Source organism: Protopterus annectens, chromosome 2.part0 (genome assembly GCF_019279795.1).
Source record: "Protopterus annectens isolate FY-2018-M chromosome 2.part0, PAN1.0, whole genome shotgun sequence".
NCBI lineage: Eukaryota > Metazoa > Chordata > Ceratodontiformes > Protopteridae > Protopterus > Protopterus annectens.
Window position 1 is genome coordinate 856301954 of NC_056728.1, and position 17601 is coordinate 856319554.

At 35.0% G+C, this 17601-nt stretch overlaps 1 protein-coding gene across 1 annotated transcript in view; it reads right to left on the reverse strand.

Moving 5' to 3' along the window:
- The window catches only part of IDUA (alpha-L-iduronidase), a 700883-nt gene that overhangs the window by 261918 nt on the left and 421364 nt on the right, over nucleotides 1-17601 (reverse strand). Inside the window, exon 11 of the mRNA XM_044061120.1 lies at nucleotides 13394-13519. Coding sequence (XP_043917055.1) covers nucleotides 13394-13519 — 126 coding nt within the window. The remainder of the gene's footprint in view (nucleotides 1-13393; nucleotides 13520-17601) is intronic.

A 17601-nucleotide genomic window follows, 5' to 3' on the forward strand; every position in this document is an offset into this window, starting at 1 on the left:
CTGCTTTTATCTTATTTGAAGGTGCTTTACCCAGCAAGAGTTCTTTTTATTCATAATGAAATTGAATAACAGGTTATGGACGCTACTAACTTATACTGGTTTCCTGGTATTGGGATAGGAACAGTTAAAAACATTTAGATCAAATCATAAATATTTCTAGAGGGGAATCTAATAATATGAGGGGATTTTAAATGTATAACTGATTCTTCTGAAACTGCTAATAAAAATCTCCACGTTTATCAGCTACTGCAAAATATTAAAAAGTTGGACTCAGTCACTAAAATTGATAGATACCTTTAATGTTATTAATAATACCTCCCTGTTATTCTCTCATCAAGATTATAGGTATGGCACTCAAACTAAAATAGATAAAATGTTTATATCACAAGACCTCCAATCAAAGATTACTTCTTTCTCAATAATCCAATGCCCTCTATCAGATCACAATTCACTAGTTCTAAAATTACAAGTAGACTTTAAACCACTGCCATTCCTAACTAGAATACCCTCATACATTACAAAAATCAAAGAATTTAAACAATGGTTAGTGAATGAACTTAATATCTATTTAGATATAAACTAGAATGCAGAAGTCAACATAGTAATGGTCTGGGATTCATTAAAAGTTTATATTTATGGGAGAGTAATTGGTTGGTATAAAAATAAACTAAAAGAATGGGAATCTGAACTACAGGAAATACAAAGGAAACTTACATTATATAAATAAAAAAATCACATTAATTTAAATGAGCATAAGTAGGAAATAGAAGAGCTAAATAAAAGATACAATGATATATTAAATCATAAAACTAATTTAGCTATAGAAATATTAAAAATAAACTCATACGCTTCTTCTCCAATACATTAACATAACTTGTCTGTTAAAGTCAAAATGCAGTCTTAATCTAATGTTATTGCTAATATTCTACACAAAGAAAAACATAAGGTCTCAGAAATAGGAGATATACTTGATGCTTTCAAATGTCATTACAATAAACATTATAAAGATAAAGATAATACAATAGATTGATCCATTTTAGGAGATATGACCTCTAATATTAAATCAATACCTGATAGTTTACAAAGAAACTTACAAAAACCTATTACACTCAAAGAGGTCACGGATAAAATCAAAGATAGTAAATCTGGTAGATCTCCTGGAATGGATGGATTAATATCAGAAATTTATAAGTTATTTCCCAAGAATATAATCACCTTGTTACATAAAACATTAGTTGAAATTCAAACCCATGCAATTATTCCCCCTTCATGGAAATACTCTTTAATTATACCCATTTTAAAAGAAAACAAGGGTGCCAGCCTATGCAGCTCATATAGGCCAAGCTCATTATTAAATAATGATTATAAATTTTTTATGACCATCCTGGTAAATAGAATAAAAAATCAATTAAAATAAATTAATAATGATGACCAAACTGGATTTTTCAGAATAGACACACACATGACAACATCAAGAGAATATTGACTTTAATAGATTATTTAAATAAAGACAATACAGAAGCCTTGATAATAGTACTTGATATTGAAAAAGCATTTGACTCCTTAAATTGGAACTATCTAATTAAAATTTTAGAAGCTTATGCATTCCCTCTTCTCTTTATTACATTTATTAAAAAAGTTTATGAAAATAATTTAGCTTATGTTAAATTAGGACCCTTTACTTCAGAACCCATACAAGTCACGAGAGTTACTAAACAGGGATGCCCAGTGTCACCCATCTTATTTGCATTGGCTATTGAACTATTCACTATATTAGTATGAAACAATCCAAAGATAAAAGGAATAAATATATTTGACCATTATAACTCTAAGATCATGTTCTTTGCTGATGATGTACTTTTAACTATTTTGAACTCAAAAGAGGTTTTAGATGAACTATATATTCTGTTGGAGAAATTTCATAAGATTTCAGGACTTTGTTGTAACAAACAAAAATCTAAATACCTTCTACTAAATAAAAAAGGACATGCAAATAGACAAGAATAGTATTATAGGGAAACAAGCTACAACAATAAAATACTTAGGGACTGATTTATTTGATAATATACAAGATATTAAGGAAAATAATTATAAAAGAATTATTGAGATAACAGAATCCCTAGTGAATAAATATAATAATCTATTCTTAGTATTTGAAGACAGACTTCAACTGATTAAATGTTTTTTCTTCCTAAAATCCTATATATAGTACAACCTATTTTGTTAATTCCTGAGAGATCTTATCTTAAGAAAATAAAATCATTATTACTAAGGTTCTTGTGGTACCCAAAAAGAAACAGAATATCTTATACACATCATATAAGACAATGGGATCAGGGAGGAATACATTTCCCAGACATTGAAACAAATATAAATGCTTTATTACTTAAAACTGTGATTGAATGGATTAACCCCAGTTATACACCCAACTGGAAAAAATTACATACAACTATTATATTAAATGAAAACAAGTTTACTAAAAATTCTACTATTATAGACAAGAATAACATTCTATGGTATGCATTGTGTATAAATATACAATATAATATAACTAAGCCAACAAAAACAAGTGTAATAAATCACATATATGATCATTTTAAAAAGTTTATAAATACGAACATGGAATTAAAATACTGGTTTCAAACATTAATTCCCTTCAGCATTACTAAAAAAATTTTCAGACAGAATACAGAGAGACATATTCATTCACTGGGAACAGAAAAAAATAATTTGTTGGTTCCACTGTATAAAAAATCAAAATGTTTTGGATATACAACATATGATGACAACTTATAAATTAAACTCTCATGAATGGTTAATGCTTCAGAATATATTAACATACTCCAGGGATCTATGTAGGATAATAAATAATTCATCAACGGTTCCTAAATTTATAAGTAGATTGTTTGAAATTATATTTAATAATGAAAATATGAGGAATGGAACCTCTTATTTATATAAGTTAATATCAAATTACAAATTAATACCCAAAATAACATATTGGCAATTTATTACTAGAGGATATTCGATTCAATTAACCCCAGATGAAAAATCAAATATATATTGCTTTCAGTAAAACTAACCTTTAGTTCTCAATATTGGAGAATATTTACCTGGAAATTCCTACATAGATCCTTCTTAACTCCTAATAAAATCACAAAAATAAATGCCTCTTGCAATGGAGTATGCTGGAGATGCCTACAGTGTGATAAAGCTGACTGGTCTCATATATTTTATGATTGCATAAAAATTAAACCTTTTTGGGAAAATATTAATAATTTCTTGCAGACAATCTATACAGATAATTTTGTCTTGACCAAAGCTTTAATTTTACTGAATGTGTCTGAGGAGATCTCTCAAAAGAAAACCAATCTTTACATCCTATGGACTATATTAGCTATAGCTAGAAAGTGTATATCAAAGAAATGGAAATCTACCAAAGCACCTGGAAGAGAAGAATTTCTAAGCTTATTGAAGAAGACAGCTTCAATGGAAATTAAAATCAAAGAATTAAGATTGTTTCCAAAACCAATAATTAATAATCCTTGGAGGAAAGTTTTGACATTGATTGATACTGTACAAATGGACCTAACTTCCTCTTAAAGACATTAATCTTAAGTAAATTTCATTATTTGTTTAAAGTGTCATTATTTATTCTCACATGTCAGGCTATATGTAAATATGTATATAGTTAATTATATGGTTAATATGAATCTACTTTGTAAATGTATTTATTATTGATGGTTGATAATCAAAATAAAATAAAATAAAAATAAATAAAAATAAAATAAAATAAACTTTCTGAGTAAAAAAATGTTGCCTCTGACCTGGGGAAAACCAAGCAATAATGCTAATAAAACTACCAGTCCACTAGAGTTACTCTTTTTTTTTTTTGACAGAAAAAAAAGCACAGTAAAAAACACTTTCAAACAGTATGGCAGTCCCACAACCTTAAAATAAACAAATTTATCCACAGAAAATAGTTTATCAGTTAGATAACAATATATTTAAACTCCAGAAGAGTGCCTCAAAAGCAGGACTGCAAGCTTCTCTCAATATCAGCATAAATACCAGTGATAAATAACAAACATCTGGAACTCATGAAAGAAAAACAGTACTACAACTAAAATCAAACAACCACTTAATGAAAAATCTAGGTCATTCTTAATCTTGAAATCTATTTGGTTAATTTCTGACAGCAATAAATCCATATTTTTGATTAAATTCCATCAAAACCTCCATGAGTTCCATACCATGCATATCAAATAAATTTAGGAGTTGTGTACTTACCATAACTTGGTATCTATGTTGCCCATTTTTCATTCTTTCTCACTGATGGGTTACGGATCTGATCCTTGGATCCAACTCGGCCGCATTTTCCAGACTTTGGATCCTATTATCAAGCACCTCCATCTTCCTATAATGCATTACACTACCTCTAACTCCTCAGATAGAGTTTACTGCCTATATCTATAGAATTATAGAGCAAGAACAGATAAGGTAAGAAGTACAATTTAAAAGTGGAATTTGTGTAATATCCAATATCCTTCTACAAAGATAAGGCCGGAGGACGGCTGGGAGGGAATGTGAGGAAGAATGAAAAGTGGACAACACAGACACCAACTTATGGTAAGTACATAACTCCTAAATCTGGTGTTGTCCATTTTCATTCTTCAGCGGAAATTGCTTTTGAAATAGTATTACGTAAGCAAATACAGGAAGAGTACAGGAAGTTTTATAAAAGTACAAAGCCTTATAATGTAAAAAAGAATGAACAGGAGGCTTTACAGTATTTACACGGTGTTAATGATTGTTATGTATTCACACAAGCTGATAAAGGAGGTAATTGGGTGGTTATATCAAGACAAGAATATAACCAAATGGTGGAAAGTTTGTTGCAGGATGACAGTGTTTATGAGAAATTAAATGAGAACCTTTTTGATGTTTACAATGATTCTCTGTTTGATCTACTGGAAAAAGTTGAAAGACTGGGGTTTTTATTCTCCCCAGTATGTCAAGAAAGTACATATTAAACATCCTAAACTGGCTAGGTTTTATGCAATTCCCAAAGTCCACAAAGATTTATCTAACCCACCTGGCAGGCCCATTGTATCCAGGGGTGGGGGTTACCTACAGAATGTAGGGATATTTTTGGACGCACAATTGAAGGAACATCTTTATCCATGTCCCCTCACATATTAAAAATGGGAAAGAACTTTCTGATATGATGGGTGGTATGGAATGGAGAAAAGAATATTTTTGGGCTTGTGTTGATGTAAAATTACTATATACCAATATTCCTCATCAGTGGGGTTTAGAAGCTGTGGCCAAGTTGTTGGGAGAAGGACCAAGAACAATTTTTTTTATTACAGCTATTAGAGTTTGCACTTACTCACAATATCTTTACGTTTGAAAATTCTCATTTTTTACAAAAAACAGGTACAGCAATGGGGCATCGTATGCCCCATCACATGCTGTAATTTTCATGGGGTCTTTTGAAGATACATTTATAGGAATACATATTTTGCTCAGAATGTGATAGTCTTCAAATGATATAGAGATGATTTGTTGTTTGAGTGTAAGGGAGAAACCAGCCAGTTTGAACAGTTTATGACTGAAGTTAATCAGAATCAGTGTGGTATTACATTTATTTATAAGACACAAAGGGATATCATACAATTCTTAGATATGGAGTTTTTTGTTGGGGTGGACAGTAAGGTCTCTTTCAGACCCTATCATAAAGATAAGTAACCAAACAGAAACACTGACAAAACCAGCAAAAACCAAATCCAACTGGATGTTCAACTGGTGTTCCTAGCCTTCCTTGCTGGATTTGTTTTTTGCCTATCATAAAGATACAGCAGCCAATAATTTTTGATGTGCTGACAGCATGCATCCAGAACATTTCATAAATTATCTGCCTTATGGAGAATATGAACGAATTGGTGACAACAGTTATGATAAGACAACTTTGGATAGAGAATTTTACAAAGTTACATCCAAGCTAGTCAGCAGGGGTTATTCTAAGGAAAATTTGAAAAAAGCAGAAGATAGGGCCAGAGGTGATTTTATTCCTTCTACTTCATCAGGTCGAAGAAAAAGTTTTAGGAATTCTGTTTCTAAGAAAGTTTCTGAGTATGATATATTTTTTGTCAACAAATTTCTCCTTTTTCTGGGACCCTAAAAGCCCTTGTATATAGATTTTGGCCTTTCATCAAACAAGACGATGAGGTGGAGAGGCTTTTTACTGGCAGGGTTGTTTTTTCAAACAGTAGATTTTTTAATTTAAAAGAGGTACTTAATTCAATAGAGTTATATACAGTGACAGATCATTGGGCACTTTCAGGTGTGGAAGATGTAAGGTATGTGATAAGGTTAAGAACATTTCCAGGAGCTTCATCAACGGGAAAAGATTCAGGGCCCTAGGATCTTATAATTGTAGTAGTAGTGGGTTTGTTTATGCCATTGGATGTAGTTGCCAGCCCATCAAGTGGTATATTGGACAGACAAAAAGAATGGTTTAGAAAAGAATCATGGAGCATCTAGGGGATGTCAGACATGGGGGGGCTCAATAATCCTGTGGCTCAATATTTCAATTCTGTTCATAATGGAAGCACAAGGGATTTATTTTTTAGTGTATTAATTAAGCCTTATGTAAAACAAGGTGTTGATTATGCACATACCCTTTTAAGAGTGGAGACTAGATGTATTATTAATTATAGAACCTTATGGCCGAATGGTCTGAACATGGAACTTGATTTACATGTGTAAAATCAATTTTGATATCAGTTTTTTAGCATTATTTGAAATTCAGACAATGCTTTCAGTTATATAGTTTTGTTTACAGTATAACATGCTTTATTATTTTTTTTTGGCATATATTGCTGAAAACAATTTGCAAACATGAATGTTTACATTGGTCCTTGAGGGGACCTTGTACGGGGTGTTATATTTAGTAAGTTTTAGTGTTTAAAGTGTATATTTATAGGATTTTTTTATGTGTATGTATTTCCAGCACAGTGCAATGAGATGTTGATAATTTGTATGTTAGAGTTCAGCAGCAGTTCATTTAGCTGATGATGAGTGTGTCAATGTTCAGATGTATTTTTGTCACCACAACTCACCCATTGGTTAACTGTTTTATTGTGTAATTGATGGACTTGTATATAATACGCACTATCCTTGATGTGAATTATTCCCTGAAAGGCGTAATGCCGAAGTACTAGGAAGCACAGTAAACAGTTGGGATAGTGACCGTTACTCCAGTCTTTGTGTGTGTTTTTTGCTTTAGTTTTTTTCTGCTTTTGCAGTGTGGTGTTTTTTTAATAATTTTCATTCTTCTTCACTGATGGGGTAGAGTCCCCAGGTACATAATTTTTGGGAGGCCCTCAAATAAGGATATGTCAAGAGCACTGTCAAACCAAAAGGTCTGCTTCTGGAGACAATGCCTGGACCACAATGCGTTACAAGGTTATGATTTGTAAACAAAAAACAAGTGACTGTGTTAAAGATGTCAAAAAGAATCTCTGGTAGAATGGCTAATGAGGTGGTCATAGTTTTGGTAGAATGGCTCTAGGATAATGAGACAATTCTAAACCACCTGGAGAATAAATGAGTGAAAATACGGTCAGTAAACTATTTGGCCAGGATAATATACTGGACTGCTTAACCCAAGCGGTTAGAAGGAAAAGGAAATAAACAGCTGGAGAGATTTTCTGTACTGTTTGGTCCCATAACCAGAAAAATAAATATAATTTTTAAATATGATTAGCGTTGGTCAACAACTATATTGATTTCTATTACTCACTATGGAAAAGAAATTCTCGCAGAGAAGGCAAATGAAGTGGCCATGGAGCTGGTAGAGTGGGCTTTTGGAGGATGTGCAATTGTAAACCTTTAAATGAATAAATAATAGAAATACAATCAGTAATCCACTTAGGTAGTGTAACTTTTGACACTGCTTGACCTACGCGATTGGGTGAAAAGGATATAAGTAGTTGATCAGATTTTCTGTACTTTTTTTTTTTTGCAGATAAAAACACAACTGTCTATGAATGTCAAATAGGTGTAACATGCATTCACCTTTACTGGAACGATTTGGAAAGAAGACCAGTAATTGCATCGGCTGGTAAACGTTTGATTCCATGGCTACTTTAGGCATAATGGTAGTAATGGTCCAGTTTAATAGTAGAGAAAAACATGCATTCTCCTTAAAAGGATTAGCCAGAATGGAAAAAGGATAGTAGTTGAAAGAGGTCCAATATTCCAAATGGAAGCTCATATGGGTAATTTATTTATTTGACATTTATTTACCGGGATAGTCTGATTGGGTCAACAAAACCCATTTTCCGCGGAGGCTCATAGAGAAACTCCAAATGCATATGAACATAACATTGCAAACATAATTATGGCAATCAATATTTTACAATAAACTTCTCATAACGCCAGAAAGGAGAAGAGAGATTGGAAGCACACCTTATTACGTCAGGATAAGAATGATAAAGTGGAGGTCCTGAACCTGCTGGCTAATGTCACAAACAAGGGAAGCGAGCCTGCATTGTCTTACAAACACTGGAAATATAGAAACCATACGGTCAGTTTGAGGGTGTGGAGATTGGTATGCTGGATCTCCTAAGGGTGAGATAAGAGACCCCGATTGTGTTCCAGAATACATGAAGGATATTTCAGATGAGACCTGACAGAGGGAAGCCACACTAGACTAGGCCAAAAAAGGGAGAAAGAGGATGACAGAGCTCTTCAACCTGCTGGCTTTTTGTAGAAACCTTGAGATCAATGAAAGAGGTTGATAAGCATAAAGGAGACCAAGGAGGCCAATCATGAAACCGAGCATCCCTTGGGAATTCCCCCAGAGGTGGGATTAGAGTGAAATATCAGCTGTATTTGTTCTTTAGGGAAAAAGCAAGAAGGTCATAACATGGTTGACGCATATGGCTAAATATCAGGTTCATAACTGTTTGATTGAAGGAACACTCACGAGGAATTACACCAGACCTACTGAATCTGTCTGCCAGAGTGTTGGATTTCCCCAGTATGTGAGTTGCATTTAGAAGGTGGTGTGAAGAAATCACCCATTCCCAAACCCTCATAGCATCTCTGCACAAGGGGTAAGAACGGGTTCTTCCTTGTTTGCTGATATACTAAATTACTGACATATTGTCGGTGTGCATTGCAATAGTCCTCAAATGGCGAACATCCTGAAAGGTTTGCAATGTGAGTAGGACAACTCACATCTCTAGGACATTGGTATGCAACCTGGTCTCCAGATACGATCACATACTTGGAACCATCTTTCACTTGAAAGGCCCCTGTAATCCAGATGTTAAGCATCCATGGTCACTGTGGCTGGGGGGGGGGGCTGTCTGGGAACAGGTCATCCGACTGGATCCCCATGCTAAGATGATGTTTGTAAATTAGTCTAATAGAAACAGGTAGAGGCCAAAAAGGAATAGAACCAGGAGCTTGTAGAATTAATCTTCTTGAAGGGGGACAGACATGACAGTGAGTCCTATACTGATTTCTTAATAATGTGATGCAGTGAAGAGTCGAAGAGGCTATCTGGTTTGTGGTATTCAAGTGAGAGCTTATGAATTCCAGATTCTGTACAGGGGATGGATTCAGTTTTGCCAGATGTATAGTAATGGCCAGGGATCTGGAGATTTGAAACAGGTAATTCCCGGCTTATAACAGTTGATACCTGGTTGGAGCAGTAAGGGAGCAGTTGTTCAGATACCAAAACACCTGTAATCCTTTGAGCCTCAGGTGAGCAGCCGCTACTGCCATGCATATAGAAAAAACATCCTGGGGGCTGTGGTGTGTCTGAAGGGCAAAGCTCTGAATTGTTAGTGACTGGCTCCCAGCCAGACGTGCAGAATGAGACCATTACCAGAATGGTAATGGGCACCTTAATGAGACCAATGTTTCATTTATTATGGCACCACAGCAGACCAGGTCTTCTTTGAATGCTGGGGCCAACGATTTCCAAACTTTGCGTACCAGTGAAGGAGACACATTTTCACAGGTACCTGGTAATTCAAATTTCAATTTTGACTCTAATACTATTAATATTAATGAGTGGCTGCATAGCAATGTTGTTTTTTGTAATGACCTGGCTTGTGACAATATTGGTTCTTCAGTCAAAATGCTTAATCTTTTGAGAAAAAGTTAACCAAGTATCACAAACTACATTTGGAAAACTGTTATTTTAAAGCTTGTATACAAAACAAATTGGTGCCCAGGGGACTACAGCTGTGGAAGTTTGTGTCGGGACTGGTAGATGGTTCAGAATTGCACCCAGGAACTGATTCATTTATTTGATAGGCGTGGTATGGAACTCATGGAGGTTTTAATGAAATTTAATCGAAATCATATGGATTTATTGCTATCAGAAATTAACAAAATAGATTTCAAGATTAAGAACGACCTAGAATTTTTCATTAAACGGTTGTTTGTTTTTAGTTGTAGCACCGTTTTTCTTTCCTGAGTTCCAGAAGTTTGTTTCTTTATCACTGGTGTTTTTGCTGACACTGCAAGTGGTTTGCAGTCCTGGTTGTGAGGCACTTTTTTGGAGTTGGGGTTTGTGATTGCATGATTTGGTTACCATTTTTAAACTGGTAGAAAGAATGAGTGCTCTGTTTAAAGCACATTATAGTCTTGAGACAATCCATTAAAACACAACACTACTAGCTTTAAATTAACTTTTCTGAAGAAGAAAGTAATAAAACATAATTAAAAAAATAAGAAAATGGAAGTTTTTTTTTTTGCAAAGGGAATTTATCTGCCCAGTTATAGAAAGCACAAGCCGACCGTCGATCCTCAAAAGCCTCAGAGGAGCATGCTCTTCAGTGGCAGTAAAGCTCTGGAGGGCTTTGCATCTAAACTTGTCTTTTAGTCAGATCAGCTAGAGCCACTTAACAATTTGGGTGCGTGGAAGATGACCTGAGGTTTTGGAAGCTGGCCAGCTGTTATATCCTTGGCAGGATATAAGCCATACAGCTAAGGCTACCGCAATACTGGTCAATATGAAGAACATTTTCCCTTCTCTCAAAAGGAAGAACCAGACATTGTGTCAATAAGACCAAGTGTAAAGTTCCCTGAAAAGTAGAACTCTTCATATCTTCTGCCCTACTCTGGAAAAGCAAATCAGTTGCCAAACAAATACTCCAGAAGTACACTAGCTTTTGCAACTAGAAGGTCCATCCACCTAATGGTTATTTTATGTACAGAACTACACATGCTGCTACATATTTAAAGAGGATCTATGTCATATGTCACAGCCAACTGCCTTGTATATACACATTTTCAAAGCAACACAGGTATGGAATTTCACTCCTTCTGAGGATCTTCCTTCGACAGGATAACATCCTTCTTTACTAATTGTCTTGTGTCTGCCTCCCTCTCTACTCACTGAGTTACCTGGTTCTGAATAAAGTGTTTTGGATTTTTTTCCCAATTTTAGGACACTTCCAAAATAAATTTAGACAGTAGCAATGTACATTTGAGTACTCACTGTATCCACATATCTGTGAGACAGACTAAAGTAGATTCACTACTTGGTCTCCCAAAAGACCATACCCTTTAAATGTAACTGCATTTCTATGACTTCATACCTATTTACATAAATGTAATATAACTTAAAATGTAAATGTTTATGCCAGAATGAGTTTTTTAGTGACGTTTTATTTTTACAGGGAAGTCACATGGTCTCCAGGAATTCAAAAACACAAACTGGCAGTGAGTACACCTGGTTATGTAAGGAGTATGTGTGCTGAGATTACCATATCTTGACCTGTTGAATAAAATTCCACTGGATGAACCCACTTCAGACATGATGAGGAGCCACATCTATAAATTACATGTTAATATGCACAGTTTTGGAAAGAAATCTGAGCAGAGGTCACTGTAAACAGCTAAAGACAATAGAAACTGTAACAAAAATCAAGTTACATACGTTGGCATAAAGGGATAAAATCCTGACTACGACCCAAATGGTAAGAGTTTGGTTAGTGGTTTAAATGCCTGATGGAGTTGGCATGGGAAAGGACAGGAGTGACATCACATTGCCAGCTCAGCTCATCTCTCTTCAAGGGTGGGAAAGTAGATGACTGCATACCTGAGACAAAGAATCCAAGTACTGAATCCTCAGTGAAGACTGGAGACAACACAGGAAGATGGAATCAAGGGAGGAGAGCTATTTTGAGGGATTACATCACTCATGGAAGCAGCTGACATGTCCTCACTGACATCCACTGCATGACTAACTCTGAGCAAATCACTGGCCAACACAGTAGGGTTAGGGTTTAAAATGCAAAAAAAGTAAATAAAGAAAAAAAATCACCAACCCAATGGCTGCCTAAATTACTGACTCTCTCTGTTGGTTCTTGCTCTGGTGTATACAGAACAAATAGACTAAATGACCAAGAGATAGTCTGGTAGTCAGCAGGCTGCAGGGGCAGCTCCCACCCCCCCCCCCCAAAAAAAAAATACCTAAGGTCTTTGGTGACCTGGGCAATATCACTATTAAGCAACCACCAGCCAGAGTTGACTGTACATATCTCTCCATCTCTTGGAGCACGAAATTTGGACAAAGCCTAAAATAATGTGGGGCAAAGGCCCAAAAATAATGACAGATTGTAAATATTGCTCTTATAGACTTAGAAAGTTGTTAGATTAACAGGAATTGTGTTAGTATACATATTCTGAAGGATATGAAGTCTGAAACTAAAATATCTGTCATTATTTAATGACTTCAATATTCACTGATTTGACAAAAAAACACAAATTTTATGAGGCACAGACCCAACATATAAGGCAAAAATCTGAACATTCTACAAAAATCTGGACAGTTGAGTGGTATGGAGTGAAGGAGTTAAAAAAACAGTTCAAGCTGAGGACCAAAACAAAAGTCATTACACATGGGAAAAAAATAGCCATTCACTGTTATCTTACATATTAACTGTAACAAGGTGCTGTTTGCTACAGTTTTGGAATGGTGCTGCTATAACACTTCTGCAGCTATTCCATCAGTTCAGAAACCAGTCAGTACCTACAGCAAAGTGTGTGTCATACATCCTAACAGCTTGTGTCCAGGCTAGCTGTCCCTGTCAGTCCACCACTGTTATTGCTCAGACAGCTTGGCTGACAACTAAATGCACTGCAAACACAAGTAGCGTGCTAGGAACAACACAAACTTTTACTCTGTTAGGGAGAGCAACTAGGGGATGGCAACTTGCATGACTGGGGGTTAAGACAAAGAGAGGTGCTATCACTTCACTTATTATGGAACTGTAATTAAGGATGTGGGTTAAGAGTTCCTTCCATCATCCAAGCAATATTTATTCAGGGGATTAAACCACAAGATTAAAAACACCCTTACCTGATCTGGAGCTAATTGAGGTTTGGCACAGATATGGATAAGATAGACTGAAGGGACTGGTAACTTCACCTTAACGTTCAGAGTACCTCCTTCAGGAAATGGTGTAGGGCCTTCCCTTATTGGATCCTAGAGAGATAAGAAACACATCTGTGTAACAATGATCACAATGTTTTTTGGATAAGCAAAACCTACAGTTACAGTTTGCTTTTATAATCCACTTTGTACAAAGAAACTTGAATATTTGATAAACTAGGTTTCACCACCAGACAGCTTGTGTCACATGTTTCTTACATGCAGCAGAGAAGCATTACAGGTACAGAGGAAATGCATAAAACAAACTTTTAATCAGTGCTGTGATACAAATTTTCTACAAGACTTAGACTTACTCTGTACATCCTAACATGTCAGATACAAGTTGTGTCTGCCAGAAAATTCATGAGACATACACTCTCCTTTGGGCTTGTACTGATAGTAGAAGTATAGCAGAACATGGATAGGTAACATAACAAGCTACTGCTTTGAGTAACTGGCCAATGTTGTGTCCCTCAGTAATGACAAGCTGTACAAAACAGAGCAAATGGACTGACTACTTGTCTCCAACATTTCTGTAAAGAATTCCAGAACTAAATTTCCAACATGTTTGAAAGTGGAATCCACAAAATGTTTAAATTACAAAAGCAGAACATAATCTAAGACTAATAATTATAGTTTAATGAACTATGTTTTTGCCGCAAAATATAATCTGTATTTGACCTAAACAGCAAGTACAGAAACTAAGGACAAGGGCAGGCATTAAAGCTAAGTTTTTCTGTCCCTTCTTACTTTTACATTTTAAGCTATTCCAGCTGTAGAAAATGACATATTTTTATTGGGACTGAAACAGCTGTTTCTGTTATTGTTCAAAATAACAAGAAGTTCCACATTCCAGCCACAAAAGGAACAATTTTGTGTCATTCCATTATACAAAAATCACATTTTTGACCTGATAAGATGTGACTTTGACTCAGTAAGCAATCTTTGGAGCAGATTGTGAGGGACAAATATTGTAGACATGGGTATTCAAACCAGTTAAGATGCAGTGGGTGGGACACTGTTGAGTAGAAATCATAGCAGAGCAAGGTACATAAAAAACTAGATGTACAAAAGAGGCAGAGTAAGGGTTAATGGATGTTACTATGAAAGCAGAGCTATCTACATGGTGAGAAATGAACTTTGGGCATCAGAAGTGACATAGGTGGTTAAAATGACAAAAGTTTAAAGGCAAGCAATGTTGTTGGATTATAACAGACAGAGGATGGAAAAGGACTGAAAACAGTGTGTGTGCAGTAACAAGTTTGGAGGATACTGAAAGAGGCACGGTCTGAGGTGTCAAAATAAAGAAATGCAAATATGACATATGATATTCAAGTGCGTTGGCAAGTGGGTTATGCTCAGCGGCTACAGAAGGTAATTTAAATGAAGACTAGTGTAATAGATATTTGACGGATATGTGCGGTCGTAGGGAGTCAAAGGGAGAAAGGAAGAATGCTAGCCTACAGGAAGAAGAAATGGTTGTCACACACTGTAGCAAATATTGAAGGGAGCTAAAGCCACTCGGTAATATGAGTCACAAGATCCTACATGAGTCAGCGTACAGTAAACTCATTTCTTAAAAGTTTTCATGTCTAATGCTTCTTACTCAGTCACTCTGACAATGTATATTGCTTTACTGATACACATACATAACATTGTGTCAAAATTACAATTCTTTTGATACCAAAAACTACATTATTGAACTGCTCTTCATTTTTGTTTGCGACTGCTTACAGCCACAAGGGCAGTTCACTCACGAAAATAGCAGACTAACTCTAAAGGATACATTTTTCAGTGCCAAGTCTTCAAAATGTCTAGTCTTTCATACTTAACTTAATGATTTTTCTCAACTTACTTTCTTTAACTTCACTTCAAGTTTTATTTAATTTCTGCAGTTCAATGATCCACCATTTTCAGCTGCATTTCTTCACTTATTGGCTCAAGATGAATACGCTATATCCACCATCAATACAGCTTCATAGAAATCAATCAGAAAACTGAAAGCTCTGGGTTCAATATTTTGAGCTGTAGCTCACTGTGGGTTTACTTTCTGATAGTATGGTATGTTCCTTCATGTTGCAGGAGAGGAAGCTAATAAGATATTTAACACTTATATTTAAACATAAGGAACATTTGTTAATATGTTTGCTTCTTTAATAAGACAGCCATGTGTGGAATCAGAAATGACCAGTTGGGAGGCACATTAAAATAACCAGATCAAACAAAGAACCAGGTGAGTAATGTGTTTAGATTCTGTGAACTTGCAAATATTCAGCATTAAAGCACGACTAAAGAAGCGTGTAAAAATAAGAGCTGTGATTAAGACAAGTGAAGTTTAAAAATGTTAAAAATAAATGACAAGCATGAAGGTGTCCACATATTATCCAATATAGCATCTTGTAATAAACTGAGTAGGTAGAAGCCACACTCATTGCAAGCACTGTGGCTAAAAGCATGAACAAGTATGCTCAAATCATTTAAAAGTCTGCAAACATTGTAGGGTTACATTAATGTAAAACTCTATGAAAGTAAAATGGACTGTTACAGGAAGATGTAACTGCTTTAGAGGCAAGCGTAAACTGCAAACTTGAAATGTGGGTTGGTATAACTGAAAGTGATACAGTGAACATGATGCATACTTTGTGCAGTGATAAAGCAACCAAGACCTTCAGCAGTTTATGCCACAAACAGCAAGGCCAAATATTTGTCAGAAATACAACACAGTGTAAACACATTTCTAAATCTACTTTTAAACACTGAATTTATTTGTATTCAAGTTAACATATATGTTCCTGTTGTATTTGGGTCAAGTCTGGCAAGCCTGTGGGAACAAATGTCAAAAAGAAAAAGAAGAAAAAAAGACTACTCCAGGTAATGTCTGTTCATGCTCAATTAAGACGATCACAAAAGAGAGATTTATTAGGTGCCAGAGGCTGCAACTAGCATGGTATAAGACCAGAGTTGCATGTGCATACTGAAGAGGCACAGAGTCAGAACATTTACAGAAAAGAGCTGCACAGGTTTTCAACATGAATATTTTAAGCAGATCTGGGTGTAGTGTATAAAAAGCAGTTAACTGCTAAGGTTAATACTCAGATTCACAGTGCTGTACACCAATGCATATTAATAAAAGTTGATGTTTCAAGTAGATATAATAAAAGGGTTTGTATAATTAATACCTTCCTGCAAGCTCTGAAACATAAGCCACAGAACATTTTCCCTGAGGTAACAGCAGTGATTCAGAAAAGAGTTCCATATGTGCTCAGAACTAGAATTAAGCAAAAATTAAAACTGCATGGAAACAATGGATATCATACGTGCTGAACCAAATCAATGGGTGAAACAGTATAGTGACAGTTCTGAAGCAGAGCATATTAAGAATGTGCAGAGATTCTCAAAAGACTAAAGTAAGTGGATCAAAATTAAACTCTAGCCACTTCAAATGACTAAACCAGTAGTAGCAGCAGCAACTGCATTCTCTGTATTTGATGTATGATGTTAAACATGGGTTTTGACAGATTAAACTGAATAAAGCTAGTTTTATGGTAAGAACCTTCAATACAGCTCATTTTATTATTCAGGTCTCCCTATGGAATCGCATCAGCACCAAAAGAGTTCTGGAGAGCTTTGGTAAGTACTACTGTTGTCATTATTATGACAAGCTCCCTTAGAACTAGGTTGCTTATGCACAATATTTGAACCTCAGGCTCACCAATGAAAGTATATGTTTCACCAAAGAAATACAGTAGTCTCACTGTCACCTGTTTTATTATGTATTATATTCATGTAACTAAAAAGCAGGACTACATGCTTACTTTATTTGGCATCACACCTAGCACAATGATCAACACCTAGATGCACAATGACTGTGCTTACTTAGAGAACCAATCACAATAAAGATACATAGTGTGTATGCATCTACCACTGTTCCAATCACTGTCATTGAATGTTTGCTGTTTAAATGCATTTGGAGTAAAGCCTTTACAGTAATTTACATAGCCCTTTATAAGGACAACAGAAATATATATATATATATATATATATATATATATATATAATATATTATTGATTATATATATATATATATATATATATATATATATATATATAGGTTCATAGGTTTATACTAGGCTATC